Source organism: Aphanomyces astaci (genome assembly GCF_000520075.1).
Source record: "Aphanomyces astaci strain APO3 unplaced genomic scaffold supercont1.23, whole genome shotgun sequence".
Taxonomy (NCBI): Eukaryota; Oomycota; class Saprolegniomycetes; order Saprolegniales; family Verrucalvaceae; genus Aphanomyces; species Aphanomyces astaci.
In genome coordinates this window covers 702,532-729,515 of record NW_009798286.1, presented here as the reverse complement: position 1 = coordinate 729,515, position 26,984 = coordinate 702,532, and the positions used below count along the sequence as shown (strand labels likewise).

The following is a 26,984-nucleotide window of genomic DNA, read 5'->3' as shown; positions in this document are numbered from 1 at the left end:
ATTTGCAGCCTCAATGCCGCAAACACCAGAGTTAAGCAGCAATTGCGTTGTCACACCATTATGTGGACTCGCATTATCTTGCTGCAAATATATTACTTTACTCTGGTCATGCTTTGGCATCTTTAACTTGATAGCTGGAACCACATTCTCAAGAATCATCTTGCGGTAGACATACCCAGTTACCGTTTGGGGCACGATAACTGGCGTACCCGTTGGCCGGTAGCGGCTACTCCGTTTCGCCAGGGCAGTCTCCACGAAGGGCTACACACCAAGCTTCCCGTCAAATACGCATTTCTTGTTGTGATCATATCTTGGTCGCGCCACCGCCGCGAGGAACATCACTTTCGTGATGAAGCGCTTAGATTTCAACTGGCGCTTAGGTAACTCTTCGTCATCGTAGGCGTAGTACCGGTTTTTGACCGTCGTCAAAAAGAACCGTTTCGCGTCAACATGCACTTGAGAGTGCATGTTGTCAAAAACGGTCCCATTTGGCGACGGCCTGAGGAACGATGCGGCATGACGCATCCGTTGCACGGTGTTCGCGTCTGTCAGGTATGGCTTCGATTGGCTCGTCTTGCTCTTCAACGTCTTGGCGCGTTGCATGTGACGGAAAATTGTCGTCTTCGGGATGCCTGATTGAGCCGCTAACGTACGCATGGTTTGGCGGGCGTGCATCGGGACGGCCTTGATGGCTCGCTCGATCTCGTCGTCAGTACGAAGCATTTTGCGATTCGTATTTCCTAATTTCAAACACCTCTTAACATTAAAACCCGCAGGAAATTATTGTGCTCAATTATTATATTTGAGAGGTTTTACCTTTGTATTTTGCTGTGACATCGGCCTTGAGACTGCCATCGCGGAGAGAGAGGCGACATCGGTTCCACACGCTCGATATCGTTTTCCATGTGCAGTCAAACGTTTAGAAAACGAAGTGTATTGAGCACGAGGGATAAAAATTGATTTTGAAACCTCAGCGGGTCATTATGTTTGCTGAGCAAGGAGGCAACATTTTCGTTCCGCCATAACTCATGAGGAAAATGGTCTTTGTTTGCTCATAATACGTCCAATCAAAGCAGAGATCTCGCGCTTTCTGGTGAGCCAATTAGATTGATTGAAGCTGACGAATTAGAAAAATTCCGCCAATGACAAGAAATGTCGATACATTTGTTCGGACCAGAGTAGTACTACGTAGTAAAAATTTATAGAGATACTACGTAGTATATTACATGTGTACAGTACTGTACTTCACTTATTCGATGCTCGATCGTGGCGATTTGAACTTCACGAGATAAGTACTTATGGTCAAATGAATGCAGGTCAAATTCGGCTGCTCACTGATCCGTCACGTTAGGTTAAATATCTATTTCTGGACGACCAATTCATCACCAAATTTGAATCTGAGACGTAGAGTTTCTTCACCACATTGAGATCTGTCGATTCTACGTCTCAATTTGCTGAAATTTTGAGTAATGAATATGAAATAGAAGTCAGAAAATTTTGTGAAAAGTTGGTAGTTATAGTTGACGTGCACCATACCCCATTCGAGATTTTAGTTGGAACAGGCTCTTACGAAACAAACTACCAAACACACCTTCCTGTACTACCGGTAGTAGTAGTAAGTACTATTAATAAAGTAAGCGCTGTTTTATTCTGCTGAAATGCAGAACTTGTGTTTAGCGTTGTTTTATATTCAATCGGGCTTATATTATTTTAAACGTCTGGTTGTTTAACGCAGTTAAACAACGGGCAAACTACATGAAAAGCACAATACGTAGTAAGAACTACAGTAATGGTTTCACTCATACTTTACCAAGTACAACACCACAAAAGACGATGGCTTGACGACTTCGTTCCACAATCCTCACAGACGAAGTAGCAGTGTCGGCATACATCAAGTGTAAGTTGTCAGACGCATACACCATGGTATAATTGCAGGCTCGTTTCGCCCTTCGCACACAGTGGCGGGTCTGGCTGCACGAATTGATGGATATGGTTGTCTCCACGACTCGTTATAAGCACCAAATCCATCAGTTCGAGCTGCCAGACCTGCCGCGGCCCACCTACAATATTAGAGAGGTTTTGCAAGTGTCGATGATGCAGGCGACAATTGATCGGGGATCAACCTTCAGACGGAAGGCCGCCGGCCTCCCTAACAAAGTGGCAAAACGTGTGCCTCTCACCCGTCGAATGGCACTTTGCGTAACGTTACATGCGTTTGCATGCAAAGAATATCGATGCCGTGTTGTTGCGACCGCAGCAGGCTTCTGTGTTCGCGAGGTTCTGTACCCAACTTGGACGACTACGGCGACGAAATTGCGAACGATTCGGCTATGGGTCATGAACTAACTACGTTGGGCAAATTGATACTGGTACCAATGTATAGTTGAAAGCTGTTTGTACGTTTAGCTATCTACTGTACCGGTGCATGACCTCACCATACAGTGGACGTTTCATACCTCGCATCGTCCACTCCACGGTGAGGCCATGTAGCCATCGTCTGCCAACTCATCCATTGAATTATGCACGTACAGTACTATTTTAGTAGCTGATTTTGATTTCCGCTTTGAGTGAACCTATGGACTGGTATTTCGGGTATCTTAATCTGCAACAACAAACTGTTGCCGTGGATCTACGACGGGCTTTGCTCGCTCGGAGTCGCGTCGATCGCGTACAAAGTCGCACACGCCCTGCTGCCCTTCGACACGCACCGCAACGGCATGCTGCTCGGCTGTGGCGCCGTCGGTTGGTCCTAGAAGCCACCGGCGCGTCGATGGACGCCGCCACAGCCGAGTACAGTAACTCGGCGTTCCACGGCTCGTCGGCAAGGTCTGAACTGGTGATTTCACTTTAGGTAATCCATCAATATCGCGAACGCCAATAATATCGCGAACGCCATCAATATCGCGAACGGTTGTCATTATATCCAATCCAATGGCTTCATTCTGTAATGAGGAGTTTTCATTGGATATGATTATATTCAGCCAAAGGATCAGGACACCACCTTGAAGTTCAAAACCATGTTCATTTTTATGTTGTCCAATACAAATTTCAACTTGTATATTATTATAATGCGTTCAAATTTAATGTAGGATTGATAAATTAAAACGCGTCACGACACCCAGGTATACTATTTTGTAAATTAATATTCCATTCATACAAAACTAAGATATTACGACCGTTCGCGAAGTACAAGCCAAAAAAGTATCACCAATTCTTAGGGCTTGTCTGGATGCCACCCCATAAAATTATGCCATAATCTGTTTTGCCAAGTCTGCAAAATTTTCCGAAAGTCTGATATCCCATGAAAAAACGGAGAAAAGAAGTATCTCCAAAGTTGTCTGGATACCAGCTGAATTTTGGAAGAAATATTCGATTTCTTAGTGAAGTGCAAGACTGCAACGTGAACACAAACCTACATAAAACACCCGATTCTCAAGAAAATTGTGGCATAATTTTTTGAACTTTAGTGACATCCAGACGCACAAAATTTCGAAAAATGGAATATTTCGATTTTGGCAACATTTCTTGGAAAAACGGCCATTTTATGCCATTTTTCGTGGCATCCCGCCCTTAACGTTACGTTATAATTTCAATATACAAATCGATTATTGGGATATTTCAGGCACTTCTTGGCACTAAAAGATGCAACTGGATATATTTTCCAACGCTACCCTTAGTTTTTTATTATTCGAGGGACTTTTGTGGTGGAGTGCTTCAAACGTTTGACATTTTAGTGCACAATGGCAGTGCCTCGGCTTCGAAGAAGTAAAACCGGGCCCCGGCTTACCACGGATGAATCCTCGACGCACGTGAAGTTGATCCAACGTTCGAACGACGAAGGCGGTGTGTTCCGTCACATGGAATTAAACGATTTTAACAGTAAACACCGATTCTTGTACGGGTATGCACTTCCATGCCAGTCGTCATCAGCGCCCCCCATAAGGGGGGCACTATGACCAAATGTCGACGAAGAAGGGGGTTCCTTCACCGATTGATCCATCGCGATCCGCGGTATCTCACGACGCCCCTCTTCAGCCTCTTGACCGCGGATGTATTTTGTGTGTTGTGTACACTGCACCGCGCCCCCATCCCGCGTCCAAGTTGAAGTGTCTGCTCCGTGGCTCCTCTAAAATCGTATAGCGCCGAAATGGTATTCATGCTGTGTGATTATTGTGGTAGGATATTGAATTGCATTTCTCGACTAAGTGACGACTACCGGTAGGTATCGCTCTCGACATCTCCTCGCTCAGTTGGCCAATTCTACTGGATATTGCGAAGCCCCACAGCTTACCACCCTTCACGACAGACGTGTATTTAACGGAACTGATTGCACTTTGAAATATGCGATGACATCGTTCAAGGTTAATACGCTTAAGAGGCTATCTCTTGCGCCTTGCTCCCACCCTGTCACTACACCGTAGCATTTACTTGCAGCGATGCCAACGGCGTCAAACTTGGCTTGGGTCGAGTCGAAATGACACGCACTTGTGAGGCAGACAGTTTCGCACAACGCCCTAGTTGCGCACAATCTCTTGTTCCAGTGGTGGCAACAAGATGAGTTGACTGGCGCCAACTGTTTGCAGTCTGGCACACAGGGGGGTGCCTTGGATACGAAGCCGCAACGAGTGCAGCAGTTGAACGTTCATCTCGAGTGGCAAGGCCTGGATGGGGTTCCACTCCAATGTGTAACCGTCACCGTTGTGCGAAACTGTCTGCCTCACAAGTGCGTGTCATTTCGACTCGACCCAAGCCAAGTTTGACGCCGTTGGCATCGCTGCAAGTAAATGCTACGGTGTAGTGACAGGGTGGGAGCAAGGCGCAAGAGATAGCCTCTTAAGCGTATTAACCTTGAACGATGTCATCGCATATTTCAAAGTGCAATCAGTTCCGTTAAATACACGTCTGTCGTGAAGGGTGGTAAGCTGTGGGGCTTCGCAATATCCAGTAGAATTGGCCAACTGAGCGAGGAGATGTCGAGAGCGATACCTACCGGTAGTCGTCACTTAGTCGAGAAATGCAATTCAATATCCTACCACAATAATCACACAGCATGAATACCATTTCGGCGCTATACGATTTTAGAGGAGCCACGGAGCAGACACTTCAACTTGGACGCGGGATGGGGGCGCGGTGCAGTGTACACAACACACAAAATACATCCGCGGTCAAGAGGCTGAAGAGGGGCGTCGTGAGATACCGCGGATCGCGATGGATCAATCGGTGAAGGAACCCCCTTCTTCGTCGACATTTGGTCATAGTGCCCCCCTTATGGGGGGCGCTGATGACGACTGGCATGGAAGTGCATACCCGTACAAGAATCGGTGTTTACTGTTAAAATCGTTTAATTCCATGTGACGGAACACACCGCCTTCGTCGTTCGAACGTTGGATCAACTTCACGTGCGTCGAGGATTCATCCGTGGTAAGCCGGGGCCCGGTTTTACTTCTTCGAAGCCGAGGCACTGCCATTGTGCACTAAAATGTCAAACGTTTGAAGCACTCCACCACAAAAGTCCCTCGAATAATAAAAAACTAAGGGTAGCGTTGGAAAATATATCCAGTTGCATCTTTTAGTGCCAAGAAGTGCCTGAAATATCCCAATAATCGATTTGTATATTGAAATTATAACGTAACGTTAAGGGCGGGATGCCACGAAAAATGGCATAAAATGGCCGTTTTTCCAAGAAATGTTGCCAAAATCGAAATATTCCATTTTTCGAAATTTTGTGCGTCTGGATGTCACTAAAGTTCAAAAAATTATGCCACAATTTTCTTGAGAATCGGGTGTTTTATGGCATAAAAAATATGGACCAATTTGGTCCAACTTTTTTACGTACGCGAGCTTGGAATGTCGAGGGGCGAATTGAAATAGAAATAAAAACACCGTTGAGATGGTCTAAAAAAAAGCTTGTATTCACTATTTATCTCGGCAAATTCTAGGGACAACGCACTTTACTTCAAGTGCGATTGCAATTACTACACCTTTCTGCAGTTAAGTTGGACGAATGCCCGGTATATTTGGTCGTGTGCCCGATATATTTGGTTGTGTGCCCGATATAATTGGCAATGTGCCCGTGAAATTTGGCACCCGGATGTTGTGTGCCCGATATAATTGGCGGTGTGCCCGATATAATTGGCCGTGTGCCCAAGTAATTGCCCATGTGCCCGATGAATTGTGTCGTGTGCCCGATGATAATGGAAATCACGCAATAAAAAGTCAATTCAATATAGAAATGGTCGTTAAACGACACATGCCGCATCGTTGCTGTGACGTCACATACCAACGCCCATGCTGCCCATGCTGCCCATGGCCTCCGCGCGTCCATCGTGGGTGCGTTCCTTGAGGTAAATCGAAAAATGAGCTCTGCGCACGACAGATTCAAATTTTGGTGGGAGTTGGAAGTATGGACGAAACGTTGAAGTACAGGGGCAACAGTATACTTTGTTCAAGTCAATCCATTGAAGTCGATGTACTTCGAAGTATTATTAATAATAACAGTATATTCTATTCCAGTGAATACTTCGAATACATTGAAGTCTATATTTTTTTTGAACAAAGTATAGAAAGGGCCATTCATGCATGAATTCAAATACCAGATATCTCATTCGTATCAATATAGAAAGGGCCATTCGTGCATGGATTCTACCAATCCACCAGATGTCTCCTTCGTGTCCCAATCGCGATGGATAGCCCCATCATTCGCGAGCTTGTTTGGTCGCTTGGTGATTCTTCAACATGCCAGCCATGGTCAAGAACATCGTGCCCGCTATGGCTGCCTTGTCCGCCGGTGTCACGTCTGCTTTCGGCACCATCTCCCAGTTTCCGACAGAGATGACCATCCTCATGGATCAAACCGTGGATCCGTGCACCGACTTCTTTTCGTATTCGTGCGGGACGTGGTACAATAACACCCACCTCCACACCCACCAAAGTACTATCGATGCCACGTACGCCGTGATCAAGGCTGCGTCGGACAAGCTGATCGAAAAATTGTTGAACGACAAGTTGCCCAAACTCGCCGAGTTCTATGACGCGTGTGTGGACACTACCACCATAGACAGCTTGGGCTTGGCTCCCATCGAAGCCCACCTCAAGGCAATCCGCAGCGCCAAATCGGCCGTCGAAGCCATCTTTCGCGGCACGGCCATCTCCAAGGCCACCGGCGTACCGCTGTTCGTGAAGCTGTCGGTCTCAGCCGACACCGTCGAAACCACCCGCAACGTCTTGAAAGCCGAACACTCGGGATTGCCGTTTGACCAACAATACTTCGACGAAGAATCGTGGGCCGGGGTTGAAAAGCCGTACCGCGAATACATTGGCAGGATCTTCATGCTAGCCGGTCACCCGAAGGAGGAGGTGGAGACCTCCATCGACGTCGTGATTGCGTTTGAACGCCTCAATGCCGGGGTAGAGCTGTCCAAGCGTAGGCTCCAAGAGGCCGTGACATCCAACGATATCCGGTTACCGCTTGGCGCTGCCAACGCGTCGTACCCATTAGGGCTAGGACTCCAATTGCAAGGGATTGGGTTCGACGTCCGCGAAGGGTCCAACACGACCACAGTAGTTGTGAAGAACTTCCGTTATTTGGGCTCCGTAGAAAGGTTGCTCCGCAGCTTGTCCGTCGACGACCTCAAGATCATCATCGAGTACAAGGTGCTCGACTTCAACGCGCCGTTCCTGTCAACACAGTTCGCGAAAGCCCACTCGAAATTCTACGACATGGTGATTAAAGGCCTCAAAGAACCCCCGTCGCGGGCCACAATCTGCCGCAGTCAGGTGAAGACGTCCATCGGCGAACTACTGGGCTCGTACTACCTCAAGGAAGTGTGGACGGCCGACACCTCCGCGCCCGCCAACTCGCTTGTGTTCAAGCTGAAAGAGGCCTTCGAAACCGGGCTGGACAGTGCGGGGTGGCTCGATGACACCACTCGCGCCAACGCCAAGACCAAGTTGTCCAAGCTTACCCACCTCTTGGGGGGGCCCAAGAACCCCAAAACGTACACCACCTTGACGTTTGACCCCAAGGCTTACATTGCTAACCTGAACAAGGTGACTGCATTCGACAATGCGTTCAACCTAGTTTATATCGACACAGCCGTGGACAAGCAAATTTGGAAGATTACTGCGCAATCCGTGAATTCGTACTACGACGGGTCGAGCAACACAATCGTGTTTCCCGCCGCCATCTTGCAGCCCCCGCTCTTCGATCCCAATGCGGACCCGTCCGTGAACTATGGCGCCATTGGCGCTGCCATCAGCCACGAAATCACCCACGGCTTCGACAACCGTGGCCATAACTTCGACGGCGACGGCAAAATCAATTCATGGTGGAAGGCTGCCGCGAGGACAACGTTCCGCGAAAAGGCCAAGTGCTTCATCGAGCAGTATGGATCCATGGATGTCAAGAGCGAGCTCACGGGTGATTTGCTCGGCAAGTTGGACGGCGCATTGACATTGGGGGAAGCAATCGCCGACAACGGGGGCCTCAACGTTGCATACCGGGCGTACCGGGACTACGTACACGCTGATGCCGATGCCACCAAGTACACCATGGAAGCAGGCGACAAGATGTTTTGGATCGGGCATGCTCAATCTTTGTGCATAAAGAACAGCGACGACAACCTCCGGGTTCATCTCACCGGCGTACACCCCCCTGGTCGCCACCGCTTGATCGGGGCGGTTCAAAACTCGGTCGATTTTGCCAAGGTGTTCAACTGTCCTGTGGCCTCGCCCATGAACCCGACCAAGAAGTGTGTTTTGTGGGAATAGATTACAAACTTGATGTGCTTCGAAGTGATGAAAATCGAGTGGTGGTTTTGACCACAACAAAATCGGCGTAATCACAACCTTTGCAATTTAACTGTAAGGGCGCGTCTGGATGCCACCCACCAATATTATGGGATATTGGAATATTGAATATAAAACATTTTTCGACACATTGCAGGATTTTCTTGGGTTTCAAGATCCAATAATGATTTTGGGTGGTGTGTCTGGATGCCATAGAATTAAAGAAAGTTCGGAAATGAACAGCCAATCAGAGGATAGCGCAGAGCCGCAGAGGACTTCGTCCACCCAGAGAGGACCACTGAGGATGGACGTCCTCTTTCGTCGAAGGCGAGGTAGTGGTACTCCATCTGTCTGGCGAAGAGTTCCTTGGCCAGGCGGCGGCGGATGAGCCATCGACGTAGGAAGGCAATCACGATGGCCTTTCTCATTCCGAGTCAATTCAACGCGCAATGTCAATATCGTCAAAATATTCTACTCATGAGTAGAATATTATTTCTTGTGGTTTTCACGATATTTCTGATAAAATTATGGAATATAACTTGGTCAAGAAATGGCATCCAGACACGCCAAATCGTAGTCGCTGAGATTCTTGAATATTTTGCAAAATTATCGCGATATTTCTCAATAAAAGTGGTATCCAGACGGGCCCTAAAAAATCACACCACGTATTCGAGATTCGGCATGAATTTCCGAACCCCGTCCAATCGACCGAATCGGGCACATAGCCCATTAATTGACCGCTCCCACGACGACCTAACCCCTTCGCATCCATTTCAGACAGAGTTGATTGGGCAATGCCACTGAACTAAAACGCTCATACAGACAAGAAAAACCTCATCCAAAGCAACGCAATTAGTGTTAGTTTGGTAGATACCCACCGGTGATTTCATCGGTGATTGGGTGACTGCCAAAAATCTCGCAAGTGCCTCTAACATTCATATTTGCGAGTCCGGATAACGTATATTTTTTACTACGTAGTAACCCATGACTGTGTGGCCAATCTAGAAGAATCGTTGGTGCCTCGAATATTCTCGCAAAGCACAATTCACCAATTGATTTAATTGGACAAAATAGCTTTCACACTCAAAATCTATTGGTTAAAACTCATTGGTCCATGCGAATGCATCATTGACATGGTTTCCGCTATCGTAGCGGCCCTACTCTTCTCACGCCAATGACTTCGTCGCCGACAACGACGATTGGAAATGCTTCACCTCCGAGGCATCCTTCGTGAATGTAATGCCGTGGAGTACGCGGCACTGCATGATGACCTGTCTGCCGCGGCTTAGTACACAATGTACCGTTCCCCTAACACCCCGTCGTTCCTTACCACGGTCTCTCTGCCCCCGGATGACTTCGATGATTTGCTACAAGTATTTGACCAAGAGTACACAGTGTTGTCCGGTTCAGGTCGAAGAGGACGCCCTCCGAGGATCCAGCACAAGCATGCTGTTCTAGCCTTGACCCTCCACTTCTACACGGCAGCCGTTCAACACAAAACTCTGTAGAAGCTCTTTGGGGTATCGCCAAACACTTTAGCATGCGTGATATCCAATGCCTAGCGGGCACTCGGACGTTCTCTAGACCGAATCTCAGACGCCGCGGTATGGTGTCCGACGATTCGGCAACAACAGCACTGGGCAACGTTGACCTGCCAACGAGCTCCTGGTTGAAGGCGTGTTTGCATTTGTGAATGGTAAAAACTATCGTGTACAAAGTCCAAGTAACATTGATCTCCAAAATGCTCAAGTCAATGGTCGTTAACGTCAATGTATATACCGTATTCCCGCGGGACTTGTACCCCCAATAATGTAACCAAAATCTAATCCAAATAGGTACAACCCGTGTAGAAAGTCATATGCTTTCAAATATTAAAAGATGCTAGGATTGGCTAATACGTGTGACCTCATTTGAATTTGATTGGCTTGATGAAGACGCGACTTTGTTGTCGTCACTTTTGAAACGACCATGCCATCGCCTTCCCCTTCAAAGGGTAAAAGGCAGTATTATTCTGCCAAGACCAAGTTGTCGGTGGTCATGGAGCACCAAAAAGGCACATGCAGGGCCTATGCAACTGCCAAACGTCATGGTATCCAGCGATGGATCCAACATTTACCCCAACTCAAGCAAGCGGTTTCCAAGCGTCCAAGCAAACTCACCGTGAGCGAATGCCCTAAGGTTGCTGCGCCCGAACTGGAAGCTGCAGTGCTGGAGTACTGTGGAACGTTGCGAGACAGCGACATTGCTGTCAGCACGAACATGCTCATTGTGAAGGCGTTGAGCATTGACCCAACGTTCTGCGGTGGTATCCACAAGCGCTTGTTTCACTGGTTATACAAGTTCATGGAGCGCCACACTCTGTACATTCGGTGCCCAACACGTCAAGGCCAAAAGAAGTCGAACCATGTCACTCAGGTAATGAATGATTTTGTTGGAAACTTAAGTCGTCGTTTCCTGCCCTTTGGGATATTGGAAAATGTTCCAATGGACCGAGTTGTCAACATGGAAGAGACCCCAGTGCACTTTAAGCCAAAGGTGCACACGACCATCTCGAAGAAAGGTGCAACGACGGTTTCCGCGCGCGTCGGCTCCACACACAACCCTTGTGTGTCCCTGTGTCTGGCGGTCACGGCCACCGGAAAGTAGTTGCCGCCATACGTCGTGTTCAAAGGGGTCCCCGGTGCATTGATACGTCGTTGGAGAAGATTTTGCCCGCCAACGTCTTCGCGTGTTGCCAGAAAAACGCCTGGCTTGACGACCCGACCACCGAGGAATGGATGAAGATAGTCTGGCAACCTTTTGCTGGTGAAGGTGGCCCAAGCCTACTACTGCTAGACGACTACAAGTGCCACAAGCAACCGAAGTTTACTCGTGAGGTTGCAAAACTCGGAAGCGAATTGGAAATTATTCCAGGTATGTATTTCCGTATATTTCTCGCTCTGAGTATTTTACATTTCTTGCTCTGAATATTTTACACATATATATATTTTAGGCACTCCCTTGCTCAACGTGGCACGCAAAAACTGGTATCATAGTGATAGTAAAGTTGTGGACCCATGAGGTGTGTGACAAGACCCCTTCGTGATGCCAGTTGTGGTAATGGGGCCACATGAGTAAGCTTACGCAATGCAACAACAGGGAACTATGAGCGGTGTGGATTCGCCACCACACTTGCAAGCATACGGATATCGTTCCTCATGCGGATGTGGTAAATGCAAATAAGTTTTGTCGAAATCATGAGTTGGGTCTGCCATATATTTCCCGTGCATTAAAATTTCCGTGCGTGGGAAGTCTACGGCAGTGCTTCCGAAATCTGTCTATTACAAAATGGACCTTTTACCTCCATTTTGAAAATGACATTTTGGTTAATTCCATTTTGCGAGAAAATGGACCAGACGTACCCTTATCTTTATCCAAAATACTCATCTCCGAAATCTCCCTAATACTGGAGGCTGCGGGAAATGACGAACATAGCCATCGTTGGCGACATGAGCGAGGATAAACGTATGTCTAGACGAAGGAGTTGAGTTTTGGTGCAAGGCGACTTTGTATTCGATTCCGCTGTTCAAAACGTATACGTATGGACTTCAGTTACGATGCTCTTTGGAAAAGTATCCACTGCATTCCACGAGAATACCGTTACGTATTTATAATATAAAATAAGTATTTCATAATTTAAAAGATAACATCGAAATATAGCATCAAGTTAACATAAGTTAACATCAATGTTTGTCATAATTTATGACAATCAATGTTAACTATGGAGAAAGTACATGACTTTGTCGTTGAATTGCTCAGCAATGGCTTGCCTGGGCGTGATACATTTAATATGAAAACTGAAGAGATGGCTGCGGGCTATATAACGAGACGTGATATGTGGTGATTGTACTTATTTAGCATGCGTGAAGTGACCTCAAACATGCCAAAAAACTGAAATATAGCTTACTGTGGGTGTGATTATACTTATTTAGCATGCGTGAAGTGACCTCAAACATGCCAAAAAACTGAAATATAGCTTACTTTGGGTTTATCAAGCATCGTAACACCGTTAATGCCGCTTTATTACGTAGTATCAATGCTGCTGTACATGCTACCATGTTCTTGCATTGATCGGTCATCTCTGTGCCACGAAGCAGCACATTAAAGACGCATTTTCGCGAAAACTTCAAATATACCGGTAGCGTGAAAGATGACAAACAATTATTGTCATCTTGAGCTATAATTTATAGCATACATTGATATGCTATGTTATAATTTTCTAACATTTAAATGCCATATTTTAAAAAATTATGCAACCGTTTTGTTAGGAGCCAAGCAACTCCGCGCAATCAATTGAGGACGATGCCAATCCTTCAAAATGGCAATTAAAAGCAGGGCATGTTGCTTCCTTCCTCAAGCTGAACTCGATTTGATTCTAGTGTGTTGTATGGTGATGATGAACTATGCACTGCCATATCGTTTGAGGATTGTAAAGTTGATCGTTTCCCGCAGCCTCCTGCAATGTTATGTGAAAATGGTGGGAAAATAATGTGTTGTGGTTGGAAAACGTAGTGCAACCTGCACTACAACGATTCTTACAGCCAATCCCTGTTGAGAGAGTTTTTGATTGGCTAGAATTCATGAATGCGACGGAAGAACCATTCCAACTTCAGGTCACATTGCAAGTCGGCCGAGTCATGCCACGTCCTGCCAGTGTCTACTGTACAGTACACTGGACCATCTACAAGCACAAGCAAACACATCCAATGTACGATTGCCATTCCACCTCCTCTGTGAACTAATTCAACCTCCTCGTACACGTCAGAGCATGGTCGTCGACTGGCTACCTGCTCGCTGCTCCGAGCGTTTACGCTTCTTGAAGACCCGAGGCGTCTTGGAAGGCTCGAGTTGGCGGAGAAGACGGACAAGAGTCGTGATCTTGAGCTGCCCGTCACGCCGCACACGTTTCGCTGATGTTTCACCGCAGAATTGGTCGAAAAGGCCTCGCGCCGTGTCGAACGACGTGGAGACCTCTTGCTCCGAGGGGTTGAGGGCCATGTTACGACCTGATACTGACACAAAATGGTCCGTTAGTTTCTCCAGGACAAATTTCCACTCGTAAAACATGTTTCTCGCAGCTCGGGTGGCCAAATCTTGGGTATCAATCTTTCGATACGGCAAGACTTTTTCGCGAATATTTCCACGCCACCATAATTTCCATGCTGTTGCAGCATCGACACTAGGAAACACAAAATTCTGGGGTAGCTTGTGGAATTTGCCACCCCAGTGAAATGGCTCATACACCAGAGGCTGCGAATCAATTTGCAATTGTTGTGCGGGGGACATGGCGCAATTTGACTGTTGGATGGACGACAAGGCACTGGCAATAGACGACTCTAGAACCGATCGTGTAATGTTGCCAGCTGCCACGCCACACCATGGTCTTCGACAATACTCCGCACGTCGTCCAAAATCTTGGCAGGCATGGATGTCAAAATCACCTCGTTTTTTTTCCAATTTCCTGTACATTTCAACATAAGGAGGGATTCCGCTGGCACGTAAGCATGCCGATGTTGAGCCCGATATCACAATAGTAGTAAGACTGGCAAACAGGTCTGGATTCGTAAACAGCGATGTGGACAGCAAGGCATGGTGAGGAGGCAAGGACCCAATCAAAAAATTTCGGTGATACACCAAACTCGCCAAAATGAGCTGTAAAATTGGAACCAGGTGGATTTCGGAGCAAAGGGACGGAAACATAATCTGGACAGCCTGGCCAACCACTAAGTCGTTACCACCCGAAAAATGTGGAGGCAGGACAGCAAAATCAGCGCTGTTCAATGATAGTCCAGCCACACACCGACCAGTGAACTGGTCACCAGCTGCCTCATACCGAAAGTACCTCTCCATGACATTTCTGAGGGCCCAGCCAAACCGAAGGCACACACTGATAATTGACGGACCCCCGGTGCTGCCCGATGACACAAACGTAGCAGCACCCTTCCGAATGGAGTGAGTCCCAATGTCCTTCTTTGCTTTTGAGTTGCCCCCGCAAACCAACGCAGCAAGTGACTTTCCAAAGCGATCCTAATTAAATCATCTAACTTGATTCGAGTGTGACATGACTAATCACCTTTTGATTTGAACCAGGGAACAAGCTGGTTGGGACATCCTACTGTTGCAAGAAAGATAGAGCCCCAGAGCGACAAAGAGGCATGTCGCCGGCTTGAACGGGTTGGAGTAACAGTGCTTTGGATCCTTGTTTTTCGTTCCTAATTAAATATATGAAATCACATTCCGCATAAACAAACATATACTAATTCCAACCTTCCTGGTTGGTCTTGGTTTTAATGAATGTGAAACCAATGCTGTCATCCTCACACGTCATGTGATCGAACCTATATGCAAAGATAACTATCCTGAGCAAGACATAGTGTAATACCGGACTGTCTCTGTTGATTTCGAGCGACACATAAGGTTCCACGACAGAACCAGGAACAAATGCGCGTAGCCACCATCGTTGAGTGCCATGCTCTTTACGCACAGCGACTCGAAAACATCAAACGTCATCGGACGCTTTCCTCGGTACACTTTTTCACCAGTTTGAAGCCCATGGGCCACGCTCTTTCGTAGTCCTATTACAATTGTCATAACTCAAACGCTCAAAAATATTAAAATATGTAATACCCGAAAAAATCTCCTTGATGTCATCGCCATATTCCACTAGTAATTGTACACCTTGGTCCTTGTAAAGGCTCTGGATGGCACTGTGATACCCGCTGATTGTTCCCACCTCGACATCCTTGTTTTGGACTGTCCATTCTATGAAGGAGAGGAAGTGCTTGTAGGTGAAGTGATTCGGTCCAGCGTCGTTCCGTCTCGGCTCTCACTACATGGGCCCAGAAGGTCGTGCAGTCCTGCCTGTACAACCCATTTCTTGATTTGGTTGATTCCAGATGTGTATCCACTTCTCGTTTGTTGGGAGATGCGATTTCGCCGAGCACTGGCTATGGTGAAATCCTCCTGCCGAGGCATCGCAGTGGCGTCGTTTGGGATCCTTTGAATCGATTCAATTGGCCACATACATTGGGCTTTTGTGACTTTTCATTGGCTGCTGGTAACATAGTGCAGTGTCCACTACGTTTTCTTCCTGCATCGCGATATTGTTTTTTCGAATTGTACAACTTAGACATTGTGTGTCGTTTCGAATAAAATTAGTATTTTTGTTGCAAACAAATCGAAAATGCAGTGCCCCCTGCACTACGATTCCGGTAATTATATCAATACTTCACTGCATTTTCCGGATTATGTGTGTCATAAACAAATCAAGCGGATGATTGTCCAACCGTATCCGGAATTTCGTCAATTTACCACGCGCGGCCATCGATCGACAACCATGGTGGCGCAAAAGCTTCAATACGACCACAACCTCTCGGGCCAGCCACTGCGGGTATGCCTGGTAGGTTCTGGCAACTGGGCATGTGCCATCGCGCGCATCATCGGCGAGAACACGGGCGTCTCGAATTCGTCCATGTTTGAACCCGTGATCAACATGTGGGTGTTTGAAGAGCTCATCCGTGGCCGTAAGTTGACTGAGATCATCAACCAAGACCACGAGAATGTCAAGTACCTCCCGGGATACACCCTCCCATCCAATGTCGTGGCGGTGGCCGACTTGAAGGAAGCCGCCCGCGGCGCGGACATCCTCGTGTTTTGCCTGCCACATCAGTTCTTGCCGCGCCTACTTCCCGACCTCCAGCTCGTGTTGAAGCCAGGCGCGTTTGCAGTATCCCTGATCAAAGGCATCGATTTCAACGAAAACGGCGGCATCGTGCTGGTCTCGGACATCATCCGCAATGGCCTCGGCATCGACTGCAGCGTGCTCATGGGGGCGAACGTGGCCAACGAAGTGGCGGCAGGCGACTTTTGCGAGTCGACACTGGGCACGCACCATTTGCATCACGGCGACATCCTTCGCCAACTGTTCCACGCGCCCACGTTCCATGTCAACATCGCGCTGGACCCCCACGGCGTCGAGCTGTGCGGCGCGCTCAAGAACGTGGTCGCGTTGGGCGCGGGGTTCTGCGACGGCCTCGGGTACGGCGGCAACACCAAGGCGGCAATCATCCGGTTGGGGCTGATTGAAATGAAGAAGTTTTGCTACCGGTTCTTTGATGGGATCAAGGAGGACACGTTCTTTGAGAGCTGCGGCGTGGCGGACCTGATCACGACATGCTTTGGCGGCCGGAACCGCAAATGTGCCGAACTGTTTGTCAAAGACAAGGGCGTGACGTGGGAAGAGATGGAGGCGACGGTGCTGAATGGGCAGAAGCTCCAGGGCACGGGAACTGCCAAGGAAGTGTTCCACATCATCGAAAAGACTCACTCGTTGCCCGAGTTTCCGCTGTTTGCTGCGATTTACCGCATTGCGTTTGAAGGCGCCGACCCCACGACCATTGTCAAACTGTAATATAACATTGGATACGTAATATATATTGAAATAGGAATCCGGATCCACCTGTTCCCTTTCCTACACAAAAGCAAACCTGTGCCAACCACGAAACCAATACCATTAATTTCCCGTCGTGGTTGGGGGCTATCTGTAATGACTAATAGTACAGTACGACATTAGCCACATGGTGGTGCGGCTACAGTGGTGCTATACCAAATCCTTACATGCACACTGTCATAGCTTTTGGATGAAAGATGTCGTGTCACACTGGGTGTGCATGCGCATTGAAGGCAAGACTTTCAAGACAGCGGATATTTTCACGACTGAATGCCCAAGACGACGTGATCAACTGACTACCTGATGATGCAAAAGTTGGCTAGGATTCTGAATAGGGGAGGCCGCCGATGTACCGTGGTTGCTTCGGTCGACATTGCTGCTTACGACGACGTTCAAACATATGCGAATGACGCTGATGCATTTGCTGGCAACGACAATCGCCCAGTTCTCGAATGACGATCGCAGATTATCTTGCACGTGTACTACTACAGTGTACTATGTAGTATTTGGAATTGTAGTCAATACAATCTTCAACACGAAAGGCGGCAAGCCGACCACGAAAGGTTGCGTGATCGGATTGGTAAAAAACAATTCCGTTTTCAGTCATGAGAAGCACAACGATTGGATAAAAATCAGCCAACCCACGAGGGCCGTGCCGAATCTAAGCACGCGCCGCTTCGGCAAAAACAAAACGCCTGGCGGCCCGTTCAGAAGGTGGTTGCAAGTACTTGGCTTTTCCAGGGTCACCCAGCATTTCAGCAGTCGGTCGCCTCAAAGAGTCGTCCTTACCAGTATCCGTGCGCCGAATTCCTCCGCTTCATCATGAGTAAGAAGCGAGGCAAGACCACGGACGGCGGTCTCAAAGCGAACAAGAAAGGCATGCCGTCATCGTCCCAGATCCAAATCACCTACTACTCGGCTAAGCCATCGTCGAAATCGGCAACCCCTTCCACGGCAACGACTTCTTCCAAGGCTGCTACAGCGTCGTTTCAACTTGGTCAAGTCGTGGACATCCAGCAAGAATCCCGTGGTAAGTGGAAGCGCGGCAAGGTCGTGCACATCCGAACTGCCGTCGCCACCACATCGTCTCGAAAGAAGCAGCAAATCGTGCTGTACGATGTGAGCTACGAAGGCGGCCAAATGGAGTGCGAAATCGACGCCGACCGCCTCCGCCCTCTCAAACAAGTCGAAAGTAGTCCGTTTGCGTTGCGTCCCCCTGCAACGGCAGATATCTTGGAGTTTACCAAGATGGCCGAAGCCAAGAAAGTGTCTAAGCAACGACACACTGCCATCGACTCTACACATGACGACGCGAGATTGACCACGGCAGATCCATCCACGTTGCTTACCAAGCGCCAGACCTTTGGCGACGACGACCAGTCGACCACTGAACACTTGTTCAAGTCCGAAGACCAAGTGATGGAGCACCAAGCCGAGATCCAGCGTATTCTGGACGATCTCTTTTCCATCCATGCTGACGTTCACTGTGTGGTACGACTTCTCTTAAAACAGTCGTCCTTATATGTTGTGGGTCTTATGCATATTCGTTTTCGAGCAGAAGAAAGCACTGAGCGCGCTGCTCAAACTCCTGCGTCTCGCGCCACAAATCACGGCCGACTTTTTCCACTTCAAAGCCGGCGAGACCATTCTGTTGCATATCATCCGGTCCCATCAGTTGTATTCTGTCCTCCAATGCTACGGCTTTGTCCTGCTTCGCAAGATGTGCCACCTGTCCGTCGACAGCTGCGCTGTGTTTGTCCAAAACGGCGCCATTCCCGCCATCGCCGTCGCCCTTCGCGCGTTTCCGTCCGATCCGATCGTTCAGGTTCCATCTCTCAGATTCAATTTATATTCACTTACAGATTGGGTTTTCGTAGGCGTCGGGAAGTGGCGCGCTCTCGGCTCTCGGACAACTCAGTCGTCACGCCGTCCAAGTGATGCTGGAGCAAAATGTGGTGCCTTTGCTCACGGCGTCGCTCGTCAACCACCACGACATCAACAACCACACCCGACAAGTCCAATTCTACGCCAGCGAAGGTACGTCACGTGCCAAAAGCAAAGTCCCAAATGAGTGTTTTGTAGTGCTCTTGGAAGTGTGCGACCACAGCGGCGCCCCCGTCGCCGCCGCCATCGTCGACCCCGTCGACGACTACTTGACCATTCGAACGCTAGTGCACGTTTTGCGAAAGAGCTTGAAATTGGACGATAAAAAAGTTTCGTGCTCGATTTGCACGTTGCTGCTTTGGTACGTCGCGAAAGTGTACAGTTCATGGGGGTTGACTTGTGGGTTAGTTTGTTGTCCTTGAACAAGTCCATCGCTCAAGTACTCCGTCAAGTCGATGCCATCGCGGACCTGTCGATTGTCATGGCAAAATACCCATCCCACGAAGGCATCCTCAAGTACTCGCTCGCGGCGACGCGGGAACTGGCAGTCGCGTCCATGCGCCAATCCCCGTCGACCAAAGTACGCCAAACGGCACGCATCATCCTCGAGGAAGAACCGTTGAAACGATCAAAACCCGCGAGCCCCGCGTCGGCACGGAAGAAATCCAAGACCTCCAAAGCGTCCTCCTTGACGACTAACCTCCCCCTTCCTTCTCCATCACGTGGGGCGACGAAGAAGGAACCGACCACCCGAGAAAAGCTGTTGCTCCAAACGTACGGCTTTGACCCGTCCAGCAATGCCGCCTCGAATGTCGTCGCCACGGCGCGGGCTTCGAAATCGCGCCAGGGATCGAGCCCCTCACGAAAGAAACCTTCAATCACCAAGCAACCCGACGCGTTCTTAAATTCCACCACAGCCTCGACAGAACTGCGGCAGCCCATGGCGGAGCTGCTTCGCCCGCACTCGTCGTCCAAGTTGTTGCCGCTGGCTATTACTGACCCCCCCGCCGTTCGTCCAGCTACCATGGCCACCACGCAACCAATCAAGAGGGATCGACTGGACGTATTGGTCGTGCCAGCCAGTCCCCTCGCAGAGCTTAAGTCGTTTGCCACGGAATTGTTTGAAGCCGTCAATGATGACCCCCTCACGCCACTGAGTCGCATCAGTTTTGCCGACAAATTGCACCGCATGATTGAAAAAGCCGAAACGTCCTTGGATCCAGTGTACGTGGCGGCACCAGCACGGACGTCGCCCGCCATGCCCCCGCCTGCCCATGTCAAGCCATCGCAACCACACCACCCGGTGGACACAACCACCCCAGTCAACTTGCAAAACGGCATATTCACCCCCCTGAGCCAAAAGCACCCACTGACCGTGGGCGCAAAAGTGAAATGCCGATTCAACGGCGGGGCGAGGTATTATGCCGGAGTGATCACGCGTTGCAGCAGGGACAACCAATCGTTTGATGTGGATTACGTCGACGGCGAACAAGAATGCGAAGTCCCAGTGGATTGGATACGGCTCCTGGAGACACCCACTCCGACGACCGTGTCGCCGTTGCCGGCCAAGTTTACCAAAGGTGACGTGGTCGAAGCACGGTACAAAGGCAAGTCCAAGTTCTACCCTGGGGTGATTACCAGGGTGACAGACAACAGTCAGTCGTATGATGTTCTTTACGACGACGGGGAAACCGAAAGCAACGTCAGCCACAACCTGATTATTCTTGTCTGCCGAAACGAACGCCAAGACAAGGCCAACTCCCCAGCGGGGTGGAAGGTGGGTCAAAAGGTCGAAGCGCGCTACAAGCGGCGGCAAAAGTACTACAAAGGCAAGGTCGCCCGTGCCCGGTCCAACGGCACGTACGACGTCGAGTACGACGACGGCGAGCGAGAAACTGGAGTAGACAAAGACATGATTCGAGCGCTGGGGGATATGGACGAACGACCGCAGTTCGAAGAAGGCGATTTGGTCCAAGCGCAATATGAAGGCAATACCCGGTTTTACAACGGCACGATCCTGCGATGCCGACTGGATGGGTCGTATGACATCAAGTACGACGACGGCGACATTGAAACTTTTGTCGCGGCCGAGCTCATCCGCAAGCGGACTCCCCCACCCATTGTTCCATACACAGTCGACGCCCGCATCGAAGTGGTCAAAGGAGCGAGAAGCATGCCTGGAACAATCACCAAGGTCAGCAACACCACGGGACTGGTCACAGTCTTGTACGACAACGGGGACAAGGAAAAAGTCCCACCCGACAGCCTCCGACCCTGCGCGAAAGATGAATCCTTCGAGAGGCACCAACGCATCGAAGCGCGCCCCCCCACATCCCACGTGTACGCGCAGGGGCTGATTACCAACTGTCGGTTCAATGGCACGTACGACATTGAGTTTGAATCAGGCGAGGTCGCCACTGGGGTGGCCCCGTTGCTGATTCGGTCCGTGCCGTGGCCCCCCCACGAAGCCGAGTATTACCCATTGTGGCACACTGGGGACATTGTCGAAGCCAAAGTGCGCGGCCAGTCCAAGTACCTGCCAGGCGTAGTGGCGCGGGTGCACATTCAAGGCCAAACGACAGCGTTGTACGATGTGCATTTTGAAAGCGACGCGATCGAGCTCCGCGTCCCGGAAGATGCGATCCACTTGCTACATCGTGCCGAGACGCCAGTGTTTGCCTCGGGAGACGACGTGACCAAGAACGGCAAATTCGCTAAAGTGTGTCGATGTCACATGGACGGTAGCTACGACTTGAAGTATTCGAACGGATTGAAGGAGATCCGGGTCGCAAAAGCCGGTCTTGTACTTGCGCCAGCGGATGCAGAAACGAGTGGCGCCACAACCGACCTCCACGGCGACCTTGTTTCGTCGTGGTTTCAAGAACCACGGAAACCAAGCCAAACCGTGGCGGCCGTGCCCGGAGGCACAGGGGACCCAACACCCGACGAAGCTGTTCCACCAGAACGGAGTGGCCCACATGCGATCGAAATTGAACAGTCCACAACGGAGAATCTCGATCGACAACAAGCCAAGCAAGCGACAGCGGCCGCCCGGGAAAGTGCCAAGTACGACGAAGTCGAAGTGGCAGACTCGGTGGATGAGACGGCGATTTTGTTGACGGGGCAAGTAGAATCGACACTTGACCAAGCTACATCGGAGCCCCGGAATCGTGACACACTGGAGAACTCGACGAAAGAAGTAGGTGCCGCAAGTGATGCCATTGCATATGAATCAAGCGACGAGGTGCGGCAAGATCAAAGGATGCCCGACGCAAAAGAGACAAAACAGGACGAACAATTCGAAGTTTCGGGCATTGACTCTACCAAGACAACTGAAGGCGATATAACTGTCGCTAGGCAAGAGTACAACACCTTGTACAGCGAAAAATCACCAGTCGACTCTAGGCATATACTCAATGACAACTTCAATGGATCCCGCGATGCCATTGCAACAAGCGAGGCCAAGGACGAAGTCAAAGCCACAGATTCAGACAGTGTTGCAGGTCGCTTCGAAAACGACGATGGAGCAAGGCATATCGAAAGGGATGCTGAAACATCAGCTACTAATGCCGAGGTGGAATCGAAAGCTCGTTGTGCTGACGAAATGAAGGCCCAGACAAGTTCTGGCATAAGCGACGACGCTACCTCGTCGAGTGAAACGTTGCCGGCCATAGATCTCAACCCGCCCGAGGATGAGGCGCTCCATCGACTAAACCTCAAAAACGTCAACGACCAAAGAGCCACGCCCAATCAACTTGCCACACGTGTAGAGGAAGACCCGTTTGCACGGGCGCTGGCCATTCTTTCCGTGGCAGGAGGGGCAGTCGACGGCTTTATAAAAGCGGCCGTACAAGGTGCATTGGCGATTGCAGCTTCACTCCAACCTCAGCTACCCGAGGAGGGCCCAAGCGTTCAAGATGCAAACATCGAAATTGCACTTGCAGAGAGCCAGCCTTGGGATTGCCCTGGTACAAACATGGTGGTGATTCCAGCCTTTGAATTCGCCGAAGTTGTGTCGGCGTTCCCCGAGGTATCATCAATCCATGCAAACATTGTCCACCATAATAGTGACACTCCTGGTGACGAGTTAATATACCGAAATGCCAATCCACAGCTGCAACTTGTCAAGTCATTGTCGGCGTCGACAGCTAGTCTCGTAGTGCACCAGTCCATAATCGAAGGGGTTCAGCGAGTGGTGTCACGGCAGGACTTTGTCCCTCTTGGAGGGATGGCACCGGCCAGCGAGGATGTCTTTGAAATTGTGCAGCCCAAGGAGTCAGCAAACGATACAACGGAGAACGACTACCCAAATCCGTTGAGCGACATCGTCCCTGTCGTACCCCTGTTGAAAATGCCTTCCGCGTACCCCCTTTCAAGATTACTGATCACGCCCGCGCACACGAACGTGGCCGTGCTGGTTGTGAACGATGTGATTCAAAGGGCGTTGGAAGCTGCCGCATCCTCGAATTCCACGGAACGTCAGTGCTGTCCTTTCCCCCCAAGCCCTGCCTCGTCGTTTCGTGCGACTGCACCGCGTGAACGACGATCTGACGTACCATACTTTGTGCCCCCACTGTCGCATAAAATGATTGCTCCGCCGTTGCGAGCATCCACGATTCGGCCGTTGACGCCAACGACGATCGTATCCCAATTGACAAGGCAGTTTGTTGATCAAGCGATGACGAATGCCCTCGTAGCCTATGCATCCTTCCCCAACTTAGCCATTGTTGGACCACCTGTGACAAGGCAGTTTGTTGATCAAGCGATGACAAATGCCCTCGTAGCCTATGCATCCTTCCCCAACTTAGCCATTGTTGGACCACCTGGAACCTCTAACACATCAGCACCAACTGGTCAACCCGAAATCGTACTCGAGTCAGTCGTCGCACGGGAGGAATCGTCGATGCAGGCTTATGCAGAACTCGAGTTGGTGGAAATCATGCCAGCGAGCTCACATCAACCAGAATCAAACCGATCAACTTCTCAGCTTACGGACACTATCGACACCAGCCCTCTCCACGCCGAACGGCCTGGTACATCACCAGAATCGATAACAACACCAGATATGGCTGGCGTATTGCAGACTCCGCAGTGCGCTTCATTACCTGGATCGCAAGTCGATGACACCATCGGCTCCGACAACGAAGACAATGAAATCTCATTCAAAGTGGCCATGACAGCGAAGTCATTTGTCTTGTTGTGTTTGTACAATGGACTTGTTCAAGCATCCAACCAACTTCAAGAATCCACAGACGGAACGGTGCACATGCAGGACGAATTACATTCCACTCATGATGACGATATCGAAGTGACGGATGGCTGTGCCATTGAATCGTCGAATCGATCGACAATGAAATGTCCAGCAGTTGGCACCAAGTCAATTACGTTGTTGGCCGAGCAAGTTGCCGCGAAAAGCATGACGGAGGGGATTCTACTACAAGCGACAAAACGTAGCGCGATTGAACCAGAATCCAGCCCCTCGACCAAGGACGAGTTATTAGAGACATCCTTAAACAACGAAGACCTCAAGAACATTACTATTTACGCCACCCAAATCAACGACGACATCATCCCAACGACGGCGACAAAGGTGGTCAACGAAATCGAATTCGATCTCCCACATCCAGGACTATGGGTGAAGAGCCAACACGCCGTCTGCAACGATCAACCTACACTTGTCAATCAAGACCTCCACTTGGCGGCTCCTGCGGATTCAAGTACTCGAAACGAAGAATCGAACCAGTGCACGCATGAAGCCACTGCGGCCGTGCAGTTTATTGTATCGTCAGTCGTGGACAAACTTGTCAAGAAGAGCGAGAGCCAGGATGAGCCATTATCGGTTGACATCGAACCCTTGTCACGACAAATACACAGCGTGGCAAATGACACTGGCCTCGACGGCACCAAGAACAAATCAATTAGACAAGACCCAGACACCTCATTTTCCAGGGAAAATATTTCCTGCAGCACTATCGACCAAGAAGATGATATCCCTTCGGATCGGCACATTGCTGCCGAGTACACCAACGACTTCATACCATCCGATGCACACTGCGAAATCGACAAAGACATGTCAGCCGAGCCAGCGGAAACACCCACCGACAAGGCCACCGAGGACGAGCCTGCACAACCCTCGCCTGTACACGACGAAGGAGCTTCGTATGGCCAGGATGAAGAGTTCGATCAACCGGAAGAGACGCAGGCAACCCCCGACGCTGCGTTGCCAACGGCAGACACTCCAGTGGAAGAACAGGAATTCGAGGCGACGCCATCTGTGGAAGTCCATCCGCAGGAATTGGCGGCACCGTCTGAATCCGTGGAAAGCCATGCAACGGTGGCCACTGACGTCGTGGCTGCGCCGGTCGACAGCGCGGTCAAGGAGGACGTCGTGGCAGACGACATTCAAGCGTATGCGAACGATGCCGACGAATTCGCTGACAAGGCCACGCCAGCGGAAACACCCACCGACAAGGCCACCGAGGACGAGCCTGCACAACCCTCGCCTGTACACGACGAAGGAGCTTCGTATGGCCAGGATGAAGAGTTCGATCAACCGGAAGAGACGCAGGCAACCCCCGACGCTGCGTTGCCAACCGCAGACACTCCAGTGGAAGAACAGGAATTCGAGGCGACGCCATCTGTGGAAGTCCATCCGCAGGAATTGGCGGCACCGTCTGAATCCGTGGAAAGCCATGCAACGGTGGCCACTGACGTCGTGGCTGCGCCGGTCGACAGCGCGGTCAAGGAGGACGTCGTGGCAGACGACATTCAAGCGTATGCGAACGATGCCGACGAATTCGCTGACAAGGCCACGCCAGCGGAAACACCCACCGACAAGGCCACCGAGGACGAGCCTGCACAACCCTCGCCTGTACACGACGAAGGAGCTTCGTATGGCCAGGATGAAGAGTTCGATCAACCGGAAGAGACGCAGGCAACCCCCGACGCTGCGTTGCCAACGGCAGACACTCCAGTGGAAGAACAGGAATTCGAGGCGACGCCATCTGTGGAAGTCCATCCGCAGGAATTGGCGGCACCGTCTGAATCCGTGGAAAGCCATGCAACGGTGGCCACTGACGTCGTGGCTGCGCCGGTCGACAGCGCGGTCAAGGAGGACGTCGTGGCAGACGACATTCAAGCGTATGCGAACGATGCCGACGAATTCGCTGACAAGGCCACGCCAGCGGAAACACCCACCGACAAGGCCACCGAGGACGAGCCTGCACAACCCTCGCCTGTACACGACGAAGGAGCTTCGTATGGCCAGGATGAAGAGTTCGATCAACCGGAAGAGACGCAGGCAACCCCCGACGCTGCGTTGCCAACGGCAGACACTCCAGTGGAAGAACAGGAATTCGAGGCGACGCCATCTGTGGAAGTCCATCCGCAGGAATTGGCGGCACCGTCTGAATCCGTGGAAAGCCATGCAACGGTGGCCACTGACGTCGTGGCTGCGCCGGTCGACAGCGCGGTCAAGGAGGACGTCGTGGCAGACGACATTCAAGCGTATGCGAACGATGCCGACGAATTCGCTGACAAGGCCACGCCAGCGGAAACACCCACCGACAAGGCCACCGAGGACGAGCCTGCACAACCCTCGCCTGTACACGACGAAGGAGCTTCGTATGGCCAGGATGAAGAGTTCGATCAACCGGAAGAGACGCAGGCAACCCCCGACGCTGCGTTGCCAACCGCAGACACTCCAGTGGAAGAACAGGAATTCGAGGCGACGCCATCTGTGGAAGTCCATCCGCAGGAATTGGCGGCACCGTCTGAATCCGTGGAAAGCCATGCAACGGTGGCCACTGACGTCGTGGCTGCGCCG

General features: G+C 50.3%; 5 protein-coding genes across 5 annotated transcripts; 4 read left to right on the top strand and 1 right to left on the bottom strand.

The window, feature by feature from the left end:
* Positions 1-6,626: 6,626 nt before the first annotated feature.
* H257_09576 (hypothetical protein) lies at positions 6,627-8,769 on the top strand (the record flags this gene model as incomplete). Its single annotated transcript, XM_009835820.1, has 1 exon — positions 6,627-8,769. Exon 1 carries the CDS (start codon positions 6,736-6,738, stop codon positions 8,767-8,769), a length of 2,034 nt encoding a protein of 677 aa, XP_009834122.1. The 5' UTR covers positions 6,627-6,735.
* A 1,986-nt stretch (positions 8,770-10,755) lies between these two features.
* H257_09575 (hypothetical protein) lies at positions 10,756-11,433 on the top strand (the record flags this gene model as incomplete). Its single annotated transcript, XM_009835819.1, has 1 exon — positions 10,756-11,433. The coding sequence occupies one exon, from the start codon at positions 10,756-10,758 to the stop codon at positions 11,431-11,433; it is 678 nt and encodes a 225-aa protein (XP_009834121.1).
* A 2,154-nt stretch (positions 11,434-13,587) lies between these two features.
* On the bottom strand, positions 13,588-15,567 carry H257_09574 (hypothetical protein; the record flags this gene model as incomplete). Its single annotated transcript, XM_009835818.1, has 4 exons — positions 13,588-14,162; positions 14,370-14,853; positions 15,259-15,390; positions 15,505-15,567. 4 exons carry the CDS (start codon positions 15,565-15,567, stop codon positions 13,588-13,590), a joined length of 1,254 nt encoding a protein of 417 aa, XP_009834120.1.
* A 559-nt stretch (positions 15,568-16,126) lies between these two features.
* Positions 16,127-17,279, top strand: H257_09573 (glycerol-3-phosphate dehydrogenase (NAD(+))). The gene has a single exon (XM_009835817.1). The coding sequence runs from the start codon at positions 16,163-16,165 to the stop codon at positions 17,234-17,236; it is 1,074 nt and encodes a 357-aa protein (XP_009834119.1). The 5' UTR covers positions 16,127-16,162; the 3' UTR covers positions 17,237-17,279.
* An 818-nt stretch (positions 17,280-18,097) lies between these two features.
* Positions 18,098-26,968, top strand: H257_09572 (hypothetical protein; the record flags this gene model as incomplete). The annotated part of the gene is made up of 7 exons (XM_009835816.1): positions 18,098-18,766; positions 18,834-19,100; positions 19,153-19,312; positions 19,358-19,520; positions 19,568-22,516; positions 22,565-26,903; positions 26,948-26,968. 7 exons carry the CDS (start codon positions 18,098-18,100, stop codon positions 26,966-26,968), a joined length of 8,568 nt encoding a protein of 2,855 aa, XP_009834118.1.
* Positions 26,969-26,984: the final 16 nt, after the last annotated feature.